The 23,878-nt window shown below is 40.7% G+C and overlaps 1 protein-coding gene across 1 annotated transcript in view; it reads right to left on the bottom strand.

The window, feature by feature from the left end:
* Positions 1-3,864: 3,864 nt before the first annotated feature.
* The window catches only part of CTNNBL1 (catenin beta like 1), a 218,439-nt gene continuing 198,425 nt past the window's right edge, over positions 3,865-23,878 (bottom strand). The window contains exons 14-16 of the mRNA XM_078150210.1: positions 16,885-17,022; positions 16,598-16,670; positions 3,865-4,086 (exon numbers count right to left, since the gene is read on the bottom strand). Coding sequence (XP_078006336.1) covers positions 3,998-4,086; positions 16,598-16,670; positions 16,885-17,022 — 300 coding nt within the window. The 3' untranslated portion in view covers positions 3,865-3,997. The remainder of the gene's footprint in view (positions 4,087-16,597; positions 16,671-16,884; positions 17,023-23,878) is intronic.

Genomic DNA, 23,878 nt, shown 5'->3' on the forward strand with positions numbered 1-23,878 from the left:
TTACTTTCTGCCATTTAAAGTAAGTTTAACATATAAATATATTTCTCCTAAACTTAACCTTTCAAAGGGTTCAATTTACCAAAGGGGAGAAAAGAAATTCTGAATGGCACCATGCACCGAGGTATCTTTGTGACATACTAGTTGAAAAACAATGAAACAGGACAGGAAGACTCACTGCAGCCATGTTTGTAAGGGGTCCAATCCTATCTCCTCCTCTTCTACCAATAGAAATCATTATGATTATTATCATAATTGTAAAGCACCTTACATATGTTAGCTCAGTTTTTCCCTTACATCAACCCTGGGAGGCAGGCGCTATGATTATCCCTGTTTTTACAGATGAGGAAACTAAGGCTGAGAGGTTCAGCACATGTCCAGGCCTGATCATGTCTTCCCACATTCCTTGAGGGAACTGGCAATGTCCCCTCCCATCCTCCCCCTCTTCTGGGCCCAGTTTTTGCCTGGTTACAGGCGAGGGGTTCAGACTAACTGAGGTCTAACGTTCCTTCCAGTCCTAGCCGAATATTCCATGGTTTTCACAATTGAGCTTTGTCTTCCTTAAGATATCCTTCCTGAAAGTTTGATTCTGATGAGTTCTAAGAAGGAACCAGCCAAACCCACTCAAGCCCTGATGGATCTATGGGAGGAGATAATCAATCTGACACTGCCAAATGCAGCTGCATAGAATGTAAGTTCAACAGTTGCTCCAAGATGTTGGTGGCATACTGAGATTACAGTATCTCTGTATGTCCTTGTCCTAGTTAAACTCCGTATTTCCCTCAAGGTGTGAGCACAGTGAGTGCTATGCATACAGAAAGTGCTTAATAAATGGTTACTCTGTAATTAAGGGATGAAGGCTAAAAGCAATCTATGATTGCAGAGGTCATCCTTTTACTCAATTCTTCTCCCTTCATTTCTGCCTGTTGCTCATCAATCAAACATAAATGCATTAGGATCACTATAACATGGCTTATGACAGACTGTGGGTTAAACGGCACTCTAGCAAATTTAACTACAAAAAGCCCAATAGAGGATGTCTTTCAAGCAAGCAGTACCTTATCCATAATAAACATTTAACGAACGTTTGAAGCCTCCTAGAGACACATAACTCTCTGTGGGGATGTTTTTCTCCTATAGATGGGACCTTTGGAAACCATTTTATATGCACGGCCGACCCTGAAGCTGTTTTTCAATTGGTGTGTTCCGATACGTGAAGAGCTTCTCAGGGCACGGTAGCAACTCTCCAGCCCAGGAGGTCCAGGCTTCTGGCTCTGTGCAACAATGGGCGTGGTCCCTCTCCTGGCAGTATACTATCAGAACCAGTGCATCCTTCCTGGGAGGCAGACTGAGAGCTGAAGGCCTTACAATAGAAATTTTGTTTTATTCTATGCTGATGCAAAGAGTTGCCTAGAGCTGAGGTCCTGGGCTGAAGGACAGGAGGCTAGAAATTATAATAAATAGCAACTCACATTTCCTCTCCTTGGAGAAAATTTAAGAAAGTTTATCCCTTACCAAATGTTTTCAGTTTCAATTTAAAAAAATACTCCTTGTCTTCTATATACTAAGGCCTGTGTTCAATGCTCTTCTCCTAAGAATCCTATGATGGGGGAAGCTAGATGGCACAGTGGATAGAGCTCTGGCCTTGGAGTCAGGAGGACCTGAGTTCAAATCCGGCCTCAGACACTTGACACTTACTAGCTGTGTGATCCTGGGCAAGTCTCTTAACCCTGATTGCCTCATCCCCCGCCCCTCCCCCCCCAAAAAAAGAGAATCCTATGATGAATTCACACCTATTAGGGAGGTAAAAGTTCATCATATTGAATTGAGGTCATCAGTACAAGTACTGTCATCATCTTCATTTTACAGATGAGGAGAGAGACTCTCAAGTTAAATGACCTACCTAAAGTCACACATCTGACAGATATAGCAGTAGGGATTTGGATCCAAGGCGGCTTTCTTCCTACTGTACCAAACTATCTTTTTAATGCAGGAATCTGCCACCAACTCTACTACCCGGCCCAAGAGGTAAGCAGAGTGAGCAAATCATGTTAGGGATTTCTGCCTTAAAGGAAAGTTAGCAAGCTGAAATGAAGTTGGTCTCCTAAGAGCAGAAAATGGTACCCAGGACACTGGTGCCTACTTATGTCCTGTTTGAATGAAGCCTTTAAGCTCCCCTGATGATGCATTTTTCTCTGAGATAAAAAGCACAAACCTGACCCGCATGCAAATCTCTATAAATGAGACAAGGACGATCTTGCTGCTCTTGTGAGCTTACTGTTACTGAATCCAGAGGGAAGAGCTAACCATTCTTCATTACCTCTGTGAAACGAGTGCACAACACTGTTTGAAAGCCATGTATGTTTGGGGCTCCCAGAATTCTCTGAACAACAACAACAAAAAAGGGATTAGAGAAGCTAGTCTGCAAAATGAAGGCATCATTCACTATGAAAGAGAGTGCTGGGTGAGTGAGTTTATAGCGGTGGACACTGAGACATTAACTCAATTCAACAAATGTTTATCAAGGGTTTACTATGTGCAAGGCATTAACTGTTTCCATTTTGAGACTAGTGATCTAATGGACAACTCAGAAAATAATGCACGAATGACCTTTGTTGGAAAAAATCAATAAGCACTCTTTCCCTGACAAAAGGGGTAATTATAAGAGGAAGTGCTCACAGGATTGAAGGGAGGAGGGGAAGGAAGTGTTAATGAGATAATTAACATTTCTCCTACATGAGCAGCTACGAACACAATCAGCAGCTTTGAACAAATCCTAAGAAAGACCATCAAATGGTAGAAACATGCTGACTGAAATTTGGTGACAAGAGTACTTAATTTGTACTTAGGAGCTTCTATTTCTCTGCTTCTAACTTGTTTTTCCTATTGTTATAATTCAACAGTAAGGGTCTAAACAATATATACTTTATAAAAAAAAAGCCAACTTTTTTAAATAGAAAAAAGGCCCAGGATGAATTGAAACCAGAATGACATTCACCTACAAAAACCAAAAACCCTTCTGTAGTTTCAGCTTCCATGGTTTCATATTAAGCTATTATACAGTGATGATAGGACTTTCTAGAAGAGCACTGTACTTGAGACAAGCCTCTAGTTCTTCACATTCCCTACCCCTCAGGTACCTCTTCTCTCTTCAACCATCCCCAAATATAAAGTACATTTTACCACTCTTGGACCTAATTTAATCCATACCCCCAGAATAGATATTTAACCCCTTTCTTTCCTCCTAGTTATTCATTTATCCTTAGGATAGCACTCTTACTCAAAATATTTTTTGCATCTTCATCTTGGAATTGCCTTCAAACCCTATAGTACCTTATTTTTAAACTCAACAGTGAGTTTTTTAAAAAAATCTTCTTTTAAAGGTGATGGATTTAATTTTTGGAAATAGAAGATACTCAAGTCTTAGCTAGTGAGTAAGGAAAGTAGTCAAATTGGAGCTTATTTTTGGTGAAGAACGAAGTTATGACTATAAATCTTGGAGGCTAATTTTCTCACAAGGGTCATAAATGGGCTCTGAAGCTAATTTCCAAAAATGTTTCTGAGCAATGACAACCTTACTGGAATAAGCATGAAGTCACTCAGGGTGATTATTTTGTTTGACAACACTTAGTTGAATGCCTTATTCCTTGTTTGCTTATTAAATTAGTCTCAGGACTTCACAGTCACATTCTGTATGCTGAAGGTTGCAAGAATCAGATGGTTAGAACTGTACGGGGCATTAGAGATCTAGTCCAAACTTCTCATATTACATATGAGAAAACTGACGGTACTGTGAGGCACCATAAACTCACCATTCTTTTTATGAAAAGTATTCATGCACATATACAAAAAACACAAGGCCAGGAATACCAAAACTAACTTTAATGTGTCCAAAAGCCAAATTAAAATTTGTGTCCTAGAAAAGGCATTTCAGGTTGAAGGGATCAGAAGCAGACATGGAGCTCACAGTCTGAGGGGTGAAAGGAAAGGCAGAATAGGACTAAAAATTCTCCAGCAGTTCCAGAATACGCTTCTGTTCATTCTCCTGGAATTCCTGGTTCTTCCCATCACCAATGTTTTCTGCGTATTCTGAGGAAACAAAGGTAGAAGAAGAGTAATCAGTATGTGATGGACTGGGGGGGAGCTAAATCCAGTTGCCTGTGTGTGCATCAGAATTCACCATGGGTAGTGTGCTGAATGGGTTTCATTTCACCCCTAGCTGGGATGTCTCTAAAAAGTGAGCAATGGATTTGTCTCTCTCAGGTATTCTCTCAGGTGGCGAAAAGTTTTTGCACTATGAAAGCATCTACTGATCCTGAGTAGAAAAACACTTGGGAAGGAGAAAAGAGAAAAAATAACCTTATTACAATTTGGAAACAATTCTGCTACTGCCACTTTCTGTAATTCCTCCTCTTACTCTTTATTACTACAGACATCTGCAGGAAAACACGATCTGGGCTGCAGACATGGTCCAGCTGTGCATTTTCCACCTGAAACCATCATCCCTTATTACAGATTTCCGCCACCTCAACAGCAAACAAACGTGATGCTTGATATTAAAGAACCTTCAGGAAATAGGCAACAGGAAGCAAGGAAGAAATAACTGGAAGAGAAGATCGGTGAGTGATGTGTCATCTTCACCTGCCAGGAATGCTGTCACATCCCCAGGAGAGATAGAGAAAGAACCATTACGAAACAGTGTGGTGTTTAATACCCTTGGGGTACTTTCTTATGGTAAGAGTCTTAATGAAATGAACTAACACTTTGTTCCTCTAATGCTTTGTGACCTCTGAGGGAAGGGAGTAGGAAGAAACTGCCCCTCTGGGGTGATGATTCTCCAATAGTAAAGTTGGCCTCCCTGGAAGACCCTGAATCACTTCCAGGGTAAATGCAAAACAGAAGGAAAACCAAAGTCTGAGGCAATCTACTTGCTGAATTATCTCCACTAAGATCTTCAGACAAACACTGAGCATCCAATAAGAGAGGAAGCAGAAAAACAGACAGACCCAGACCTGCTCAAAATTGAAGGTGCTTTCTGTAAAGGCAATGACTGTACGTTCTGTGCATTTTGACAAATAGGCTGTTTTTATATACGGGCCCAGAAAAAACCATCTTTCCCCTGAAGAGACCCCCAAAGCTAGATGATTCTACTTTGTCTAAGAACACTATTGTAAAATATTCCTGAAAAGAAAAGTCACCTTTAATAGATTTTTTAATTTTAAGGTGAGGAGAAAACTGCCCTTCCCTTAATGGTTATATATGGTAACGCTGGTGAGCCCCGTAAAGCACTCCCTCTCATAAATGAAAGCCCTTTCAGTATGATAGTCATCTTTCAAGAGGGGCCTCTTAGGCTCTCTTAGCTAAGTCTGTTATTTATAAAGTGCACTGAGTGTTTAAAAGAAGCAAAACTCTTTTAGGGCACCTGGACACAATGACCTTATAAAGAGGCAAGCATGTAACAAGAATACCTCTGAGCAAAGTCACTTCAAGTACCAAGGTAGTTTTGAGTTGCCAACTCCTACCACGGCAATTCTATCATGGCAATCGCCCTCCAACAAGCCCTGTCCTGTCCTCTGCACTCCTACGTCACCACCCTGACTCAAGGCCTCATTACTTCTCTCCTAGGATATACCAGAACAGCCTCCTACCATTATCTTGACTCCAGTGTCCTTCCATCCAATCCATTCTGAACAGCTTAACAGAGCAAGCTTCCCTAAAGCAGTGACTCAATACACATTTATTAAGCATCTACTAGGTACCAACCACTATGAAATGAAAAGAAAGGCAAAAGACAGCCCCTGCTCTCAAGGAGCGAACAGTCTAATGGAGAAAACAACCTGCAAAGAATGGTGTACAAGGAAACTATAGACAGAATAAATTGGAAATAAATCAACAGTGTAAAAGGGAACTGACAAATACTTCCTGTAGAAGATGATATTTTAGCTGGGACTTGAAGGAAGCCAGTAGGCTGAGATGAGGGAGAGCATTCCAGGCACGGGGGAATGGGGGGGAGGATGGAAGACAACCAGTAAAAATACTCTGAGATGGGAGATGAGTGTCTTCCTCAAGGAACAGCACAGAAGTCAATGTAGATAGAATAAAGAATATGTGGTGATAGGGTGGTGGTGGGTGTGGTCTTAGTTGTAAGAAGACTGGAAAGGTGTTGTTAGTAGGGGGACAGGTTATGAAGGACTTTGAATGTCAAGCAGAAGATTTTTCTATCTGATCCAAGAGGCAATACGGAGCCACTGGAGTTAACTGACTAGGAGGTAACATGATTAGCATTAGGAAAATCACTTTGGCAGTTGAGGGCAGGATAGACTGGAGTGAGGAGAAGCTCATGGCAGGGAGACCACCCAGGCATGAAGTGATAAGGACCCACACCAGGCAATGTCAGAAGAGGGAAGGGAGCGTATATGAGAGATATTATGATGGTAAAATCAGCAGGCCTTAGCAAGACATTAGACATGGAGAATGAGGAAAAGGAAAAGTCAAGAATAATACCTAGGTTATGAGCCTGGGTGAGTGGGAGGATGATAAAGGCCTCAACAGGCCTTAAGTTAAGGTCTTAACAGCAAAGTTAAGAAGTGGGGGTAGGTTGGGAGGAAGGCAATGGTTTCAGTTTTGAACATGTTGAGTTTAAGACGTCTATGGGACATCCAGTTCAAGATGTCCAACAGGTAGTCAGAGGCATGAGACTGGCAGTCAAAGAGAGGTTAGGTTTGGATAAACAGATTTCAAAATGATCTTAAATATAAACAGAATTTATGAAAGCTGATGAAGTCACCAGATGAAAGAATATAAAGGGAGAAGAGAAGACGGCCCAGGACAGAACCCTGGGGGACACCTATACTTAGTGGATGTGACCTGGATTTGAGTGGTGAGGGGGGAAAGGAAGAGTCAAAGACAGCTCTAAAGTTTTGTGACAAGTGACCAGGAGATTGGTAGTGCCACAAGAAGCATGAAGTCACAATGGGGGACAAGTTTAGAGAAGTTTAGTCACAGATATGCTGAATTTGAGGCGCTGATAAGACATCTAAGTGGAATTGTCTGTTAAGCAGCTGAAAATGAAAGTCTGAAGTTCAGGAGAGGTCAAGGTTGGAGATTTGGGAGTTGTCCACATAAAGGTACTGCTTTTTCAAATGTCATCCTTTATAGTTACAAGTGACCCTCTCACCTCTGAACTACCAGAGCATTGTTTGTACCTCTTAGGCAATGAACACATGCTCCCAGACATAGTTATCTGAATACACTTTATTTCCCCTATCAGGTTCTGAACTCATCAGAACTTAGATGGGGCTTACTCACTTTAAACAAAGGTATATAAACACAGGGTATTGTATATAATAATTTTAGCTAACATTTATACAGCACTTACTATGTGCCAGGCACTGTGTTAAGTGCTTTACAACTATTATCTCATTTGAGCCTCAAAACAACCCTAGGAGGTAGGTGCTATTATTACCCCCATTTTACAGATGAGGAAACAGGCAAACAGAGACTTGTCCAGGGTCCCACAGCTAGTAAGTGATTGAGGTCAAATTTGAATTCAGGCCTTTCTGACTCTAGCTCTAACCTGGGCACCACCTAGGTGCCTCCTATAGCAGGGACTCAGTAAATGCTGGTTGAATGAAAGTATCTCCATCCTTTGGTCACTGCACAGATGGCTGGTGATTTCTCAAGCCTACATATACCAGATTTAGTCTCTCTGATCAGTTTATCCCATACCTATTTCCTTCCCCATGAAAACAGGAGAAGGGTACCAGTTTTCCATTTTATCCATCATCACCCTTTGTTTTCACAGTACAGTCCTATTTGCAGCAAATCTTGGTAGTGCTAGCTACCTCTGGTTATTACAGCTACAGTAGCAGTTTATAAATATTAAACAGATTTCTCCCAGAGGTCTTGAGGAGAGAGTTCTCTTTGCTTTCTGTGTGTGTTGGGGGGGGCAGGGAATGGGGGAGATGCACTTGGGGAGGGGGAAGAGGGGAGAGAGGAGGCGATGGTAAGGGAGGATGAGTCAGATGGAGAGAGAGTGTAAGAGACGGCACACACATCAGCAGCTTCTCTACTTCCACAGCCTTTTCAAATGCTCTTATAATAAAAGCTTTGATGGAGCTCAAAACATGTAGCAGTGCTGAACACATAAATATTAAAGCAAACTTTCGACAGCAGGTTTACTATTCAGACACTGAATACAAGCTGTTCTGTTTATGTTAAGAAAGAGGGAGGAGGGAGAGATGAAGATGGTGGATGGGAAAGTGCTATCTTCCCAGGCAAGCATTTACCAGAAGATCTCACAAATCTTCTTCAGATCTGTGGGACTTCTAGATCCAAATTCCTACCCTCTAAAAGAGCACAGTGGGAAAGGAAAGCAATAATATTTTTGCCTAGAAACTACTAATGATTATGGGGGAATCCTGAAGGAGTCGAAGTTATCTTTCTCCCAAGGCTATAAAGAAGACACTCTAACCTTAAAGAAAGAAAGTTAGAGAAATCTCTACCAAACAAAAACAAAGTTTAGGTAGGAAGAGAAGTCTTAAGGGTTTTGCCAAATGGAAATTACTTTAAAAAAACAAGACTTAGAAATTCTAGAAATTCCATTTCTTGAGGAAGAGGAGGATATTTTAGCCAGAGCGAGAACAAATGAAATCGCAAGGAACAGAATGAAAATCCACTGGAGATTTCATGAAAATCCAGCCAATCAAACAACAACCCTATTATGGTTATGGTTACTCCTATGCTGCTGCTTGTGCTACCTTGCCATGGCAGCAAAGCAACAATCCTGAAGGTCTGTTGTGGGGCTGGGAGGGGGGTGGGGGTGGGATTAGCCTGTGACAACGCATTTCACAGCCAAAGCCATAAGATTTTCTGTTATTGCCTTTTTTATGGAGACAACACAAAGAAACCCAGACCCTGTCTGTGTTCTAACTACTGGATTCAGCTCCAGGGCAGAAGCTGACAGACCCGTTGACCTGTTTGAAGCCTTGGCTGCCTCCAAATGCAGATGTGAGCATTTCCTTCTCTAAAGCTTAAAGAAAGGCCACTGTACTACAGGGGTGGCAGCTTCAGGCTGAGGAAGAGTTGGGATTTCAGGATGAGCTGGGATTCTAGCTGGCTGCCTTTTCTCTTTCCTGGCTCCTTTTCAATGGCCAAATATTCAAGTGGGAGTTTGCCTGAAGCAGCTGCTCCTTGCAACTCCCAAGACTGTGTATGTTGCGTACACAACAAAGGATAAACCTATTGGCTTGTGTGGCATTAAAAACCCAGAGGAAACGCACTGGTTACCAAGTGGATAAAAATCAATACGAAAATGCTTGTTTACAGGGATCTAGGAGGATATTTCAAACCACAAAGAGCACAAGCAAATTAAAGGGCCAAGGGCCAATTTCTAAAATAATTTTACAGTCCTTATGTCTTTCTGGCTCGCTACTGATTATATTTGCTTCCAAAATCTTCAGTGCTCTTCTATGCAAAATCACCCTGGTCCCTTATATAATAGTTGTCTCCTCCTAATATCTCCTCTTAATTTCCAAATGCAATTTGGGGTTAGATTCTGTTAGCAATTTTCACCTGAGATTTAAAAGTCTTTAAGGAACTCCTACATGTCAGAGAAGTACAGTGGAAAGAGCCTCATACGTCATAAAATCTGAGTTCTGGTTTTGTTTGCACTACTAATAACTATGTGGCCTTGGCCAATTCACTTATTCTGTCAAGGCTGATCTTCCTCATCTGTAAAATGGGGATAATATATTTGCTGTGAGCATTACATTTGAGAACATCTCCTAATTATATTCAATAAATACTTACTGAGTCCTTACTATGCATTGAATCACTGATTTAGCACTGCAGGGGATATAATGAGGTGACCCTACCCTTAAGGAGTTTAAGACTACCAGGGAGAATGAGACATATGCTCAAAGAACTATTAATGGAGCGAGGAGTTCAAATAAAGAACTATGAAAGTCCTGAGGAAGAAAGTGTTGTAATCAGCTAGAGGTAGAGGGGAGGGGCAGATCGCAGTGAGCAGTAGGCAGTCAGGAAAGGCTATGTAAACCACCAAGCGATATACGAATCCAAGGGATTACTATTAACTTTTGCTAGGAACATTTCAAAACTTAAAAGGCTCTGAAGTTGTAATTCACAGAATCCTAGAATCTCAGAGTTCATCTATCCCAACACATAATTGAACAAGGCTACTTTCTATAAACAGATACCCAGTGAATAGAAGCAGTCATCCCATCTCCAGTGATGAGGAACCCAAGGATGAGGAACCAACTCTTAAGGTAGCCTACTCTTCTTTTCAACAGCTCTAACCATTGGAAACTTTTCCTCATAATCTAGCCTTCTGTAACTCCCAACCATTTCTCCAAGTTCTACCATATGGGCCCAAACAAAACAAACCTAAACCTTCTTTGATATGACGGCCCTCCACAACTTTAAATTGCTCTCCTGAATTTTCATTTTCCATAATTCTGGGGATTCTCTTCCCTTTTTTCCCCTTATGGCTTGGAATGGTGATACTTTCCTCATTGCAAGATGACAATTAAACATGACAACACACAAAGCTTTCTCTATCCACAGTTATATAAACTTTTTGAATGTGTACAAAGATGTCATCATGTCAGTACTTGGCCCTTGAGTAAGATGGGCAAGGAAACTAGCACTAATTCTCAAGTCCATGTTAAGTACCACTCATCCCTCAGAACCTACCAGGCAGTCTGCAACAAGGGAAGCTGTACTTTGGAAACACTAAGAAGCCGTCTGCAGAAAGGGGCTTTAATGAGCCATCAATTATTCCCAGTTTGCTTGGCAACCCCAATGCAGGGAGGGAGGAAATCAAAAAATAAAGGAAAAAAAGACCCTGCTGTGCTTGCATCATCAGCGCTTTTCTGAGACCTCAAGGGATACATCAGCTGTCATGCTGCCAGCAAACCTTAGAAAATATGTAGGCCATAAAATCAAAGTCAAAAGCTCACATCTAATTAGTATGCAAACAAAATGAAATAAGAAAGCAACCCGAACTGAAAAACAAAATTAAATCTGAAGGACAGACTGATGAGCTGGTTCTCTTTATGAGCTTTTGTTTTCAGTTGGATTTTTTGGGGAGGGAAGGAATAACAGATGGGTGCTACACTCCTAGAGCTGAGCATGCTGCTAAGGCCCCTCACTCCCCCAGTACATCACAACCACGTCTTATTTACCACCTCAATACATACACCCACTCAATTCCATCACATTTACATTTGTTTCCTGGCAGCATCTATGCAAATACACCAAGCTGTCCAGATATATCTTGCTTTGGACTGGATGGTACAGACTGCAGGCAACTGGCATCACCCACCAAGGTGGACAAGATGAGCCTCCACTGTGCTCAGTGCTTCGCCTAACTTTTCATCTGCAGTTTGTCAGCGTATTGAAAAACAAAAAATTCTAAGACGCATGACTGAGGTTGGGACACCAACAATGTGGTATTTCTAGCACCTAGTTTCATGCATCAATAAACACTTATTAAGCATTCTCTAATGTACACAGCATCTAGTAGAAAGAAAATAAGAAAAAGACAAGATAACTATAATAGAAACTAGCATTGTTAATTTATAAAAGGAGTATGAGACTGATGAGATGGCAGGAATCACTTCTAGCTGAGAAGAACGAGGGAAGTCTTCCTAGAAGATGTTCAGCTCAGGAAGAGGAGGTGAAGCAGGGTCTGATGGACAGAAGTAACGGTCTGAGCAAAAGCAGGAAGGCAAGAAAATACAAGGTATGTTTGGTGAATAGTCTAGTTTAGCTGTAATCCACAGAATGGGTGTAGTATGAGATAAGGCTACCCACCTTTCTCCCACCCTAAACTTACTAGCATTTTCCACCTTCAGCACTTATCACACAGTGTCCATGTAGATTTTTAATGAGTCTTTGTTGAACTGAACTGAAAAGAAAGACGACTTGGAGTAAAATTGTGGACGGCCTTGAATGTCACTACAGTGACTGTGGGCTTTAACCTGGTAAGTGATGGAAAGCCACCGAAGGATTTAGAGCAGGAGAATGCTGTGATCAGTCATGCATTAGGAAGGACCTCTGTGTAGGATAGACCAAAATAGTAAGACACTAGGCAGAACAGTTAAGACTATTACAGTAGTCCAGATGAGAGGTCCTCCTTTACTTTGGCATCTGAGGAAGAGAAGCTTCTCAAACTACCTGCCCAGGCCAATGCCTTTTATTTGTATCCACACCTCCATCTCCATTGTGTCTCCTCTAGTAGTTGATGCCACCGATTGTTTCCTTTCTCTCATCTTCAGCCTCTCCCTACAAGCATGCTCAAGTCTACCCCATCGTGTCTATCTGTCTATCTCTCTCCCCTGTGTTTCACTGACAAATTCCTAGAAAGAACAGTGCCACACTCATTGCTCCTACTTCCTCCCCACCTACTCCCTTCTCAACTCACTACATTTGGGCTTCTAACCCTCACCATTCTACTGAAATGATCTCCATGACATTACCAATGATTTAACTGATAAATCCAATGGCCTTTTTTCAGTTCTTATCCTGTTTTACCTCTTGGCAGCTTCTGATGCTGCTGATCACACTCTTTTGAACAGTTTCTTCTTCCTTGGCTTCTCTCCTGTTCTTCCTCCTACCATCTGACTGCTTCTTCTCAGTCTCCTTTCTGGGATCATCCTCTCTTTCCCGTTCTCTTTCCAAGAATATTTTCTAATGCTATGTCTTGGACCCTTTTCTATCTATACATTTCCACCCTTGGCTATCTTCTTCTGCTCCCATGGGTTCAAATATCAACTCTACACAGATGATTCCCAAATCTATAATATAAACATAATCCTAATCTCTCCCCTAAACTCCAGCACTAAATCAACAAATACTTGCTGGATAACTCTCCCTGGATGTCCTGTAGCCATCTCAAACCCAACATGTTCAACTTGGTCCCTTAAACCTGGTCCCCTCCGAATTATCCTATATTTTGTAAGGGCACCACCATCTTCTCAGGCATTCAGGTTTATAATTCTAGTCATACTTGCCTTTTTACCACCACTACCTTTCCACAGCCAATGGATTATCTTGTCAATTCTACCTCCATATCATCTTTCATATGCATCCCCTTTACAGAGCTAACAGGCTAGTTCAGACTCATCATCTGGACTACAGTAACAGCCTCAATAGTCTGCTTCTAGTCTCTCTCCTCCCTCATCCACTCTTCTCCAATGAGCTGTCAAAATCACCTTCCCAAGACATAGTTCCGAATGTTCTTCCCTGCTCAAAAACTTTCTGGGTTTTTTCCTTCTACTCCTCAACTTGACATTTCAGGCTCTACATAATCTAGCTCCTGACTATGACTCCCATGTGTGAACTCTATTTACTGGCCAAACTGGACTACTAGATTTTCTCTGAACTTGATGCACCATCTCCCACACCTATACATTCACACAAGCTACCTTCCATGTCTGTCAACAGCCAATCCACAAGCATTCTTTAAGCACTTACTATGTGCTAGGCTCTGTACTTAGCTCTGGGGAAACAAAGAAAGGTCTTCATGGAACTTACATTCTAATGGAGGAGATAACATGAAATAACTATTTATACACAAGACATATACAGTGTCTGACCCTGGGCAAGTCACTTAACCCTAACTGCCTCACGAAAAAAAAAAGGCACAGACAGTGTAAATAAGATATAATCTTAGAGGGAAGGCACTAACAGTGAGTGGGAGGTAATAGGATCCTGGAAAGGCCTCTTGTAGAAAGTGGGATTTGAGCTGTGTTTTAAAGAAAGCCAGGAGGGGGCAACTAGGTGACGCACTGGATACACCACCAGCCCTGAAGTCAGGAGGACCTGAGTTCAAATCCGGCCTCAGATCAAGTACTTGACACTCACTAGGTGTATGACCCTGGGCAAGTCACTTAACCCCAACTGCAAAAAACAAAAAAAAAAGAAAAGAAAAGAAAAGAAAGCCAGGAAAGTCAGGAAACAAGACAAGGCTTGGGGAACAAAGACAGGGAATTCTGCTTTGGACAGGCTTAGTTTGAGATGTCTTCAGAACATCCAGCTCAAGATGTCCAATAAGCATTGGTGATACGAGACTAGAAGTCGGGAGAGAAGTTAAAATTGATAAATATATCCGAGAATGATCTGCGTAGAGATGATAACTGAACCTAAGGGAGCTAATGATGACACCAAGTAAACTGAACACCCACAGTGAGCATGGCCTAAATGAAGGTTCAGCAAAGAAGACTAAGAAGGAACACTCAGACAGACAGGAGGAAAACCAGGAGAGAAGAGTGTTATGAAAACCTCGAAAAGAGCAGTCAGGCGAAGAGGGTGATTGAGCAGTGTCAAAGACTGCAGAGAGGTTAAGAGGTCAGGATGAGAATTGAGAAAAAGTCACTAGATCTGACAATTAAGATATCGTCGCTAATTTTGGATACAGCAGTTTCAGTTGAATGATGAGGACCAAAGTCAGCTGGAGAGAGTATGGAAGAGAGTAAGAGGAGATGTGGAGGCACCAACTGTGAATGGCTTTCTTGAGGAATTTAGCCATGAAAAAGAGGAGACATAGAAGATGACAGCTTGCAGGGACTGTCAAATCAAGTGAGGGTTTTCTTAAGGATAAGGAGAGACATATGTTTTTTTTTTGTAGAAAGCAGGAAAACAGCTTGTTGAGAGGGAAAGAGTGAAGATTTGTGAGAGAGTGGGGATGATTAGAGGAGGAGGAGGGGGAGAATGTGGTAACTTACTGGAAAATATAGGATGGGATGGAAAGCTAGTTTGGATTCCAAAGAGAATTTTAATTATTAGGATCTAGAGAACACTAATAGAAAAGAAGATGGGTGGGATGGGATTGCTTAGGAGTGTAGAGGGGTTTGTTTTGCAAAAGGAAGGGATTAGACAGGAAGGTGAAGGAAGTGATAGGGGAGAAGACATCTGAGCGATGTGACATGAAGTGGATGGAAGATGGAGCTCTTGGCAAATGATCTTAATTGTTTTGGTGAAACATGAGGCGAAGTCCTCAACAGAGAAAGCAGAGAGTTGGTATGTGATTGGATAAGGGAGAGAAGAGGAAAAGATGAGTATGGTTAGGAGTATGGATGATTAGGCTCCTCTAGTCAACCATCAGTGAGAAGAAACATTTTTTTCTCTATTATATATACCATCTGAAATAAACATGCTGGGGCTTTCACATCAGATATGTTCCTCTTTGGTTACTTTAATGTACCATTGTGCAGATGGCATTAACTCTTTTGTCTTACCAGCCTAAGACACCCAGTACACCAAAAAAAATCAGTTCCAGATGAGGAACTGAGGACTCAGATATCTGCCATGTGTTCAGAACATTGCTAGGGTTTATAAGATACAGAGGTATAAAACAGTTATTGCCTTACAGGAACTTACAATCTTGCTAGGGAAAGTCAGTCATATTAACCCAAGAGTATCACAGAATAATCCCGAACTGCCAAGTGTATGGTATAGTTTAGTCTTCAAGGAGTTCAGAAAAGACAGAAATCAGGGAAGGCTGCATGGAGGAAGTAAAACTTGAGCTGGGCCTTGAAGACTGCATGGATTTGTACAGCAAGAAGAGAAAAGTGTATTGGGCAAAAGAACAGTAATAAAAGTGAAAATGACCTCAACATGTTTATGAGGCAGTAGAGGCCAAGATGATGCTAGAGAAGAGGGAGGGTCCTACATACTGTTTAAAACTGAGTATCTAAAATGAACAGGCAATCAGTTGAAGTTACCCATGCAATAATGGGAAGAAGGAATTCAGAAAGGGAAAAACATCCTGCCTACTTTGTGATAACTCCTCATAAACATGCTCATTTCCTTCCCTGCAGATCACCAAATCCACTCTCACTATTTTGACTATAGGGGGGAAGTACAGGGAAAAGAAGGGCTGCATGAAGGGAGAGCTGAAAATAATAAAAATTCTAATTGAACATGTGGGCGTTAAAGGTAAATGCCATTTAAAAGATAAAACTGCAAATCACAACAGCTACATCTTCAAATTTAAGAGCAGTATTTTAATGCAGTAATCCATATTAATCTGGTGTAGAAGGATGAATATCTGGTGGATGCAAGTGGGCTACCAGTGGCCCTGTGCCAGGTCATTATGCCGAATGATCATATGGGTTCAAACACATACCACACTGCTCCCCCAAATCTGATTTATGTGAACTATAATTGGTGTTACTTTCCAGCGTATAGCTACTTATTTTGTTCCTTCCAAAGGAGATTGCATTTTATGGGTGTGGCCCATATTTAGACCAACATAATGGTTCCACTTCTTACTTTGGCAGTGGTATGAAGAAGAGGTTAGAGGCAGGCAAAGACTGGAGTCAGAGACACCAATTAGGAGGCTCTCAGGACATTCCAGGTGAGAGGTGACGAAGATTTATCCCTGGTGATATATTAGAAGGCATTATTTTTTTGTAAATTCTGGCCTCTTGAATTCATGAACAGAGATAGAAATTTAGAGGAGAAAGAGGGACCTAAAACAGACAAGGTGATCTAGACATGTAGCAAAATGGACAAAAGTGTCAAGGGTTCAAACAGAGGAAGCCCTGTTCTCCAGAGCTGACTGCAAAGGGCTCACCTTTAATGATGTGTCGGACAATCTTGATGGAGCTTCCACGCATGTTCAGGATCTGATGTACCCTTTGGCGAATCTGACAAAGAAGAAAAAAAAAAGAAAAGGATTAATTTTTCTTAGCAGACTATCTTAGCAAAGCTCTTTCTCCTCCAGCCAATGTGCTATGGATGGTGCCTGTGGGAAAGTAAGGGCAGTACAAGGACAAAGCAAGGATGGGATCAGTCTCAATATTGTTCTTTTCAGATGATCTACACATGTCAAAAAGGAAGAAGCACAGAAAGGTCTTTTACCTGGGGGACACTGGCATTACAGATCTCTGCCATGATGTAACAGATGTGTTGCAGGACAAAGAGCCCAGCATCTAAGCGACGGAGATAGAATTCATCTTCTATGTCATCATCAATGATCTCTCCTCGTCGCACCATGTCCTGGAAACAAATTAAAGTCCAAGAATAAGGATAGGGATAGAGACAGAAACAACAGGCAATTCTCTTACAAACTTCACCTATTCCTTCCAGTCTCCCCAGAACCAAACTAAGTGGCCTTTTGGTAATGTCAGATGTTTCTTGACAATTTTCATAAACCCCCAATACTGTGTTTAACAGCAGTTACCAAACTTTTTGGTCTCAAGACCCTTACACTCTAATTACGGAGGAAGAGCTTTTGTTTATGTTGTGTATGTTGATACTTAACATATTAAAAATTAAAACATCTTAGTATTATTATTAAAACAGTTTTTACTTCAGGATCCCTCAGACAACATTTTGCGAACTGTTGGTGTATATTATGTTATTATTTTACATAACACATCTAGGTGAAGTCACCCATTCCTCTGTCAATCCACAAGACACACAAGTCTACTTATCCCAGTGTGCTCTCATTATCCTCCTTCCACTCAAGTCCATCCTGCATGATATTCTGATAAGACATCCTGCTGTGTAATGGTGACTGAAAGACAACTACTGGTCAAGGACTGAGACACGAAAAGGACTTATCAAAAGGCTCACATGGGATTAGGTTAAGATGGAAGAAAGTAAGTTCCTAAAGGAATGTCCACTTCGGCTAGTTTCATGTTCAAAATGTGTGTCATGTTTTCGCTATAGAGAGAGAAGGGATAATAATAGCTCAAATTTATTTAGCATTTTCATGTTTGCCAAGTGTTTAAACATATTATCTCATTTAATTCTCACAAGCCCATAAGTGTTGTTTATTATCATCATTGTACTGTCATTCCTAGACAGTGCCTGAACATAGCACACGTTTAAGAAATACTTACTGATTGACTTGTTGACTGATTTCCATTTTACAGATTAAGTAAACTAAGGCTCAGAGAGGTTAAGTGATCTGCTCAGAGTCACAGGGTATTTGAGTATCTGAGGCAGAATTTGAATCCAGGTTATCCTTTCTCTAAATCCAAGGCTTCTATCCACTACCCTTTCTCTTGAAAAATGAAATAAATTGCACAGACCACCTTCCAGGAAATAGCCACAAGAAAGATCACAAGAATGTAGATAACAACAAAATGCAAACCCAAGATGAATAAAATACAAACTAAGATTCAACTGAATGCTCACTGTTATTTCAAACTTCTTCTCATCAAGCTTCCCGTGGACCCCAGTTGAGGTGAGAATCTCACTTCTTACAATATTGAGAAAACTGAGGTCATCTGTTGTTAGCTTCCTCTCCCCACTTACTTTTCAAAACTCCTTGATATTATCCTTGGCTCTCTTTTCCTTTCCTCCAGTCTTTCCCCCTCGCCCCAGTTATATGTAATGACAATTTTTTTTTTTTGGCTAGGCAATGGGGTTGTGACTTGCCCAGGGTCACATAGCTAGTAAGTGTTATGTGTCTGAGGCCGGATTTGAACTCAGGTCCTCCTGAATCCACGGCCGGTGCTCTATCCACTGCGCCACCTAGCTGCCCCTACAATGACAATTTTTAACATTCATTTTGAAAAAATTTTGAGTTCCAAATTTTCTTTCTCCCTCTCTCACCTTCCCCTTTCCTGAAATGGTAATTTGATACAGATTATACATGTTCAATCATGCAAAACATATTGTCATATTATTCATGTTGTGAAAGATGACACAAACCTAAAAGGGGAAAAACCCATGGAAAAAATACAGAAAGTGAAAAATAGTATGCTTCAATATGCATTCAGACTCCATCAGTTCTTTCTCTGGAGATGGACAGCATTTTTCATCATGACCCCTTTGCAACTGTCTTAGATCACCATATTGCTGAGAATAGCCAAGTTATTCACAGTTGATCATCATACAGCACTGCTGTTACTGTGTACAATATTCTCCTGGCTCTGCTCACTTCACTTTGCATCAGTTCATATAAATCTTTCCAAGTTTTTCTGAAATCAGCCTGTTAATTATTTCTTATAGCATAGGAATATTATATTACAATCAAATACCACAACTTGTTCAGACACTCCCCAACTGATGGGCATCCTCTCAATTTCCAATTTTTTTGCCACTACGAAAAGAGCTGCTATAAATATTTTTGTAAAAATATTTCCTCCAATCTTTGACAAGATTGTCTTTTTTGTTTACATTAACCTTCCTATATATGTCCTTGATCCCATATCCTCTCCCCTCCTGTCCTCTAGTAGACTGATCCCTCAGTCACCACTCCCTATCTTTTAATTTCTCCCTATCTTCTCACTAGTTCCTTCCTTCTCTATTGCCTTCAAACAAACATGTCTATACTTATGCACATGTCATCTTGTTCAATAGTATGAAAGTTTCCTGCAAGGAGGGACTGCTTCATTTTTTCTTTGTATCCCCAGCACCTCTTACAGTGCCTTAAACTTAGGAGGTACTTGATAAATGCTTTTTGCCTACACAGGTACAGTAGGAAGATTACAAGGACAATAGATCATGGACTGAAAGCTGGGCTAAGCAAATGCAATAAACAGTACAGGACAGGGTTGATTCAGGGCTGATGTTGGAATGGCATCTGGGGAGAGGAAAGAGAGGACAGACTTTTTAAACTAATACCTTTTGTTTTTCATATCATATTAATTTCCAAATTTTCGCTCTGCCCTACCCTCCCCCCGCCCCGAAACACCAAGGACAGGTAGGTGGCAAAGTGGATAGAGAGCTGGGCTTGCATTCAGGAATCTTCCTGAGTTCAAATCTGTCCTCAGAAACTTACTAGCTGTGTGACCCTGCACAAGTCAGTTAACCCTGTTCACCTCAGTTTCTCATCTGTAAAATGAGCCGGAGAAGGAAATGGCAACTCACTCCAGTATCTCTGCCCCAAGAAAACCCCAAAATGGATCACAAAGAATTAGATATGACTGAAAAACGACTGAACAATCACCACCAAACAACCTAGAGAGCTATCCCTTCCAATAAAATCAAAAAAGGAGAAAAAAGGCACTTCAGCAAATCGGTCTGACCATATACAACATTCGATGCCTAAAATTCCCTTCTTCCTTCCCTCAACTTCCTGACTTCCTTCAAGTCTGAGCTAAAAATCACACCTTCTGCAAGAAGCCTTTCTCAGTCCTCCTTAATGTTAGTTTCCATCCTCCTGAGACCATCTCCAATTTAGCTTATATACGTTGTTTTGAGAGTTTCCTAGCCTTGTTCCTTGAAAGCTCTGAGAGAATCTTATCTATTATCGTATCTATAAAGCAGGGGGTCAAAAGTAAATAGTCAGACTAAACAGAAAAGAAATTTATTAGTGCACTAAGGAAGACTGCTTGGGCTGGCTGCAGCTTCAACTCTTTATAGCACAGATTGGATTTTTATAGCTTTTTAAGACTTGCTCAGAGTACAGTGCCACTTAGTGGCATTCTGTAGCAGAAATGGGGAAACGTGCAACTCTTGAGGTCACAAAAGCTGTTAAAGATCAAGTTTGTTCCTATAAGAAATACATTTCTCTTGAGGTTAGTCTTATCAGATTTCCCCACGCAGGCACGAATCTCTAGGATGATGGAGGCCTCTTTTAAAATAGTCTATTCATCCATTGTTGCCAATAGGGAAGCAAGTCAAGTACAAACCCTAGAGCTCTGTTTCTTTGGTCTTAGAGGTTACCTTATCTAAGGGAAACATGTTTTTTTCCAAACCCACAGTACTTAAGTTCATCCACTTCCTCCAGAACATCAAGTCTGTGAGTAGGTGATTGCAAGCTATCTCCCTCACTGCAATATGAGCTCCTAGAGGGCAAGGACTGCTTCTGCTCTTCTTTGTACCCCCAGGGCAAGTGCCTGGCACATAGTGAGGGCTTAATAAATACTTGGTGAGTTGAATATTTCATACTTGTTGGGTCCCACTTCTGCAACGAGGGGAAAAAAGTACACATTCTCAATTCATCTTCAAGGCCAATTCTGATCATACAACGTTCAGTTTTGTTTTTCTGTTCTGTTTACGTTATCGTAGGCATTGTGTATATATATTGTTTTCCTGGTTCTGTTTACTTCAGTCTGCATCAGTTTATATAAGTCTCCATAGTTTTCCCCAAACAGTAATATTCTATTACATTCATGTATCACATTAGCCACTTCCCAATCCATGGAAACTTTGTTGAAAATTCTTTGCTACCACAAAAATCCTGCTATGAATATTTTGGTGTACATGAGACCTCTCTTTCTGTTTTTTACTTCCTTAGGATATATACCTAACAGTAGGATCTTTGAGTCAAAGGGCATGGACATTTTAGTCACCTTTAAAGCAAAATCTCAAATTGCTTTTAGAATGGTTGGACCAATTCAAAGCTCTACCCCAATAATGCATTAGTGTGCCTGCCTTTCCACAGCCCCTCTAATACTCTTTCCATCTTCTGTCTTTACCAATTTGCTGGGTTTATGGTGAAACTTAGTGCTGTTCTGATTACTTTTCTATTATTAGTGATTTGGAATAGTCTTATATGGCTATTTATAGTTTGTAATTCTTTATCTTCTGACTACTTATCCCCTGGGAATGGCTCTTGGTCTTATGGATTTATGTTAATTTCCTATGAGTATTGGATATCAAACCCTCATCAGAGATATTTAATGTATTGGTTTTGTTCATGTGAAAGTTTTTCAATTTCATGTAACTGAAGTTATCTATTCTATGTCTTTTGTGATCAAACAGTGAAATTTTCTAATATGATGAGATCAGTGAATGGGAAGTAGCTTCATATAAGAGCATATATCTAGAAGAAGAGAAAACTCTAACAATCCATGCAGAGCAAACTCATTCTCCATACATATGTGCTAGAGATATGTGGGTTCATTAAACTATCTGGATAAATCCAGGCTCATTCTAAGTTTTTCTTTTACCTTAGAAGGCCATGTGAGGGCGGGATGCCATCGCACAATGGCGCAGCTGTTCCTCTGACAATTCTACTCAAATTATACATGGTGACAGATCACCTGATCATTGTATCTTTCTTCACAAGCAACTAAAGTGAACTTCTGACTTGTTAAAATATTACATGTGTGTGTGTGTGTCTGCGCACGTGTGTGTGGTCTAGAAAATTCATATCCATAGATTGTGGAGGACCCTGATTCTATGACTACTTTGCAGCCAAGCAAATACACACACACACACACACACACACACACACACACACACACGTATACATGTATGTATGTAATCCAAACAAATACTCTTATTAAGGGAATTTGTTCTATGAAGTCTGGATTCAGTGAAAGGGAGGCACCTGAGGACCACATGTAGCCTCCAGGCCGCAGGTTCCCCACCCCTGTAACTAGTCTATAAGTACCATAAAGACAAGAAACTGTTTAATCTAAAGCTTCTATCACCTAAGGTAAGCATTAGTAGGTACTTAAAGTTTGTTGAAGGAATTAATAAAATCACAGACTCTCAGAGGGAAGGAAAGACTAAAACTTCCAAGGTCAACTAGACCAATCTGTACATGAACAGGAATGCCTTCCACAATATCCCCAACAAGGGAGTAAGAGTGGTCTCTTGTCTAATGATGTCTGAGGAAGAGGAACCCACTACCTACCTGCTAAGGTAGCCCAGTCTACTTTGGGACAGTTCTAATTATTTCAAGTTTTTCCTAAACTGAACCTCAATCTGTTTCTTTCTACTTTCCACACACTCTATTGACTTTTCCTGAAGATTGTACAAATCTAGTCCTTCCTTCCTCTTTAAACTAGGGCCTAGATAGGACCCTGGTTATAAAGAATCTCTTGCCTAAATTCATGCAACTTCTTCCCATGTACTCTGTCTCTAGTATTATTCTCCTCTAGTTGTTACCCAAGCCAAAGGTTATCTTTTCCTTGAGTCCTTGCACTATAACACTTTTCTTCCTTAGTATCCTAGGAGGCAGGAATGCTTCTGAATACACTATTAAATCCCAGAAGGTCCCTCATTTGTATGTCACTTCACCCACGAAACCTTCCCTGTATCCTTGTCGTCTCTCGCTCTTCTGAACTCTTGCAACCATTTATTGGTAGCTCTCTTATAGCACTTAGTGCACTACCCTGTATTATAATAATATGCCTCTTATTCTCCCCCACTACACTATAAGCTCCTTGAGGGAAGGAAATATGACTGTTAATTCTTTTTGTATAGCAATCAGCATAGTGGCCTGAAAAATTGGGCTCTTAATAAATACTATCTAGGGGCAGCTAGGTGGTGCAGTGGATAAAGTGCCGGCCCTGAAGTCAGGAGGACCTGAGTTCAAATGTGGCCTCAGACCAAACACTTGACACTTACTAGCTTGTGTGACCCTGGGCAAGTCACTTAACCCCAACTGCCTAAAACAAACAAACAAACAAAACAAACAAACAAACAAATAAATAAATAAGTAGATAGATAAATAAATAGATAGATAAATAAATACTATCTAACAAGAATTCAATTCAATTCACATATTTTGCTGTCTACTATGTAAACAGCTCTGTTGAGTATAGGGATATACAACATATAAGATAAATAAGATAAAGTAAGAGGTGGGTCTCTCTACATATAAGAAGGACAGCGTAGCAAGGGAGACAAGGCACATACATATCACAGATAACTGACACAATCAATAATAAGTATATAGAAGGGACACAAAGTGCCATGAGAGATCTGAGGAAGAAAAAATAACTAATGGCTAGGAAGGAAGGAAGAAACAAAGGAATGAAGGAACAAAGGAAGGAAAGAAGAAAGGAAGGCTCTCCTGAGCAAGTGGTAGATGAGTTGGGCCTAAAGGATGGATCAACTGGCATCAATTGGCAGACGTGGGGATGGTGACATTTTAAACATATGGAACAAATACACATAGCTGGGAAAGGGTAGGTCAAGTTCAGGGAATGTGTTGTCATGT

This window comes from Phascolarctos cinereus, unplaced genomic scaffold (genome assembly GCF_003287225.1).
Source record: "Phascolarctos cinereus isolate Bilbo 61053 unplaced genomic scaffold, phaCin_HiC Scaffold_2;HRSCAF=192, whole genome shotgun sequence".
NCBI lineage: Eukaryota > Metazoa > Chordata > Mammalia > Diprotodontia > Phascolarctidae > Phascolarctos > Phascolarctos cinereus.